At 34.8% G+C, this 2,197-nt stretch overlaps 1 protein-coding gene across 1 annotated transcript; it reads right to left on the bottom strand.

Moving 5' to 3' along the window:
- Positions 1-223: 223 nt before the first annotated feature.
- Positions 224-1,752, bottom strand: LOC133291778 (endochitinase-like). The gene is made up of 3 exons (XM_061490104.1): positions 1,462-1,752; positions 839-986; positions 224-596 (listed from the first exon to the last, which is right to left on the bottom strand). Exons 1-3 carry the CDS (start codon positions 1,733-1,735, stop codon positions 224-226), a joined length of 795 nt encoding a protein of 264 aa, XP_061346088.1. The 5' UTR covers positions 1,736-1,752.
- Between the last annotated feature and the right edge of the window lie 445 nt (positions 1,753-2,197).

The raw sequence follows: 2,197 nt of genomic DNA, 5'->3' as shown, positions 1-2,197 counted from the left end.
GACAAAGTTTAAGCAAACATTAGGGCTTATTCAACTTCTGAGAATCTAGCACCGATAAATAATTCATGGAAAAGTTCCAATTGTTTACTTTATGGAAATTTGCACAGACTCGAGCGATTTTGTTACAAAACTATTTCACGGGCAGTTTTATTGCAAGTCACACAGGGGCTACATTCTTATTCGTAATATTATTTAGTAGCTATTAAAAAGCATAGAGCCCAACTTACGCACCAAAAGGCCTTTGGTTTCTACAACTTATGTCGGGCCCATATGTGAGTCCAAAAATGTCACAGTACCTCTTATAAAACCCAATCCTATTAACCAAGGCATCAGTGGGACCATGTCCACATTCAATCCCACCATTGATAATGTTTGTGATCACACCGTAACCTGGGAATCTACGCGCTGCCCTGTCAGCAGCAGATGGTGTCCACCTGTTGGTGATGACGTCATGGCATGACGGCTTATTACCTTGTGGTGTCATCCAAAACCATATAGCTGTCCTGAATGATGTCACAGCGTCTTTGGCCACTATGTCCGGATTTTTTATCAAGTCCAGGTTTAAGGCTTTTCCAGCTTGATTATAATTGTAGTTGCTATTTGGTCAAAATCAACAACACAACATCATAGAATTAACTGACTAATCTGACAAAAACTAATTGCGTAATTTCAATTAATGCAACGGGAAAGCTACCTAGGTGTCCACATGTTTGTTTATTGACCACAAAATTTATAAAATGAGTTATATATCAAATTATAAATGTTTCGAGACTTCAAATTTTAATGAAAATCTTTAAGTTTTTTTTTTTTTATATAAAAGAGAGAGATAGAGAGTTACTGGGTTAGCTGAATGGGTCCTCGACCATAATATGATTTGCCAGGGGCACATGGTGCTCCAGGATCACAATAGCTATTAGCTTTATTCCTTTCGGTGATAAAGCAATATCCCCAAGCATATGGCCCATCTGGGGAACCATTCCCTCCTCCTGTGAGACATCAAACATAGCCGTATGTTATAACACGAGACATCAAAAATTGAGGACAATAAGTAAACAGAGTTGCCATAAAGTATAGTTAATGCACTAATTAAAAAGATAAAAAAATTCAATGGATATATGCTTATATTACAAGCTCAAGGTGGAAAGAGAATATGAATTCGATTCATATTAAATATACCTTTAAGAAGGAATAAAAAAATTTAACTATGATTAAGTTTCGATTCGAAATTAGTCCCATAACAGAATATTTGAAGAGAGAACATAAGTTCGATTTCCATCAAATATATATTCGAAAAGAAATAAATTTTTTTAACTATGATTAAATCTTGACTCACAATTTGTCTTATAACCAGCTGCTCAATATTATTTACTGATATTTAATTTTAAGTACACATTTATTTACTTTTTTTAAATAGATTTTTTTTTTTTTTTTTTTTTTCATAAAACAAGCTAAAATGATAACCTGTGGTTTCGTGAGATGTTTGGGCCAAGAAAGCTGCAAGCTCCTTCTTACGAGTGTTTAAATCTCCAGTGGTGCCAAACCCACCAAATGATCGAGCTGCAGTGAGGAAAGCATCGTAGGTGTAGAAACCCTTGCCCTCACATGCCCCATCGTTTCTGTGTTTAAGCAATTCCTCAAATTGAGAAGCGCTTATCACATATATAACATCATCGTCTGCTGAGGTTTCAAGTACTATGAAAGCTAATATGAAGGCAAAGACAATGCCTAACTTCATGTTTGGTTTTGTTTTATGTTGAGGTTGAAACTTGAGAGTATGTGCTCGTAGGTAAGACTAAGAAGGTATATATATATATATATATAGTGACTAGTAGTGAATTAGTGATCATGGTCTCACTCATGATTTGCTTGATCGCTTAACTCCCGTTTTCAAAATGTGCTGTGGGACATCGTCTGGTGGGATTGATTAGTGGAGTTCGTGTTTGTGGAAATTTAGTACAAAAGACTTTCAATGAAAAGAATCATAGGATTTGTGTGAAAAGAATAGAATTTGCGTGGAAAGGCAACGAAAGAAATTCATGATTGGATATTTAAAAGAAATAATTTAATCCAAAAGTTTAAGTTATTACGCGAGGTGAAATTAATGGTTTTATATATTTTTAACATGTCTTTTTACTAGATAGCCCATTGGACTTGAAAGGTAGATGATGTATTTGACTCATCTTACCTGTATTAAGAA

The sequence above is a fragment of the Gastrolobium bilobum genome, unplaced genomic scaffold (assembly GCF_033153095.1).
Source record: "Gastrolobium bilobum isolate Gb01-03AN ecotype WA unplaced genomic scaffold, APGP_CSIRO_Gbil_v1 utg1885, whole genome shotgun sequence".
NCBI classification, from domain to species: domain Eukaryota; kingdom Viridiplantae; phylum Streptophyta; class Magnoliopsida; order Fabales; family Fabaceae; genus Gastrolobium; species Gastrolobium bilobum.
The sequence above is the reverse complement of the archived record's forward strand: the minus strand, read 5'-3'. Positions and strand labels throughout refer to the sequence as shown.

Excerpts from the sequence above, each read along its gene's own strand:
- LOC133291778 (XM_061490104.1), bottom strand. The coding sequence starts at position 1,735 with ATGAAGTTAGGCATTGTCTTTGCCTTCATATTAGCTTTCATAGTACTT. Across the intron at positions 987-1,461 it reads AACATCTCACGAAACCACAG|GAGGAGGGAATGGTTCCCCA; the intron begins GTTATCATTTTA and ends GATGTCTCACAG. Across the intron at positions 597-838 it reads GGACCCATTCAGCTAACCCA|CAACTACAATTATAATCAAG; the intron begins GTAACTCTCTAT and ends TTGACCAAATAG.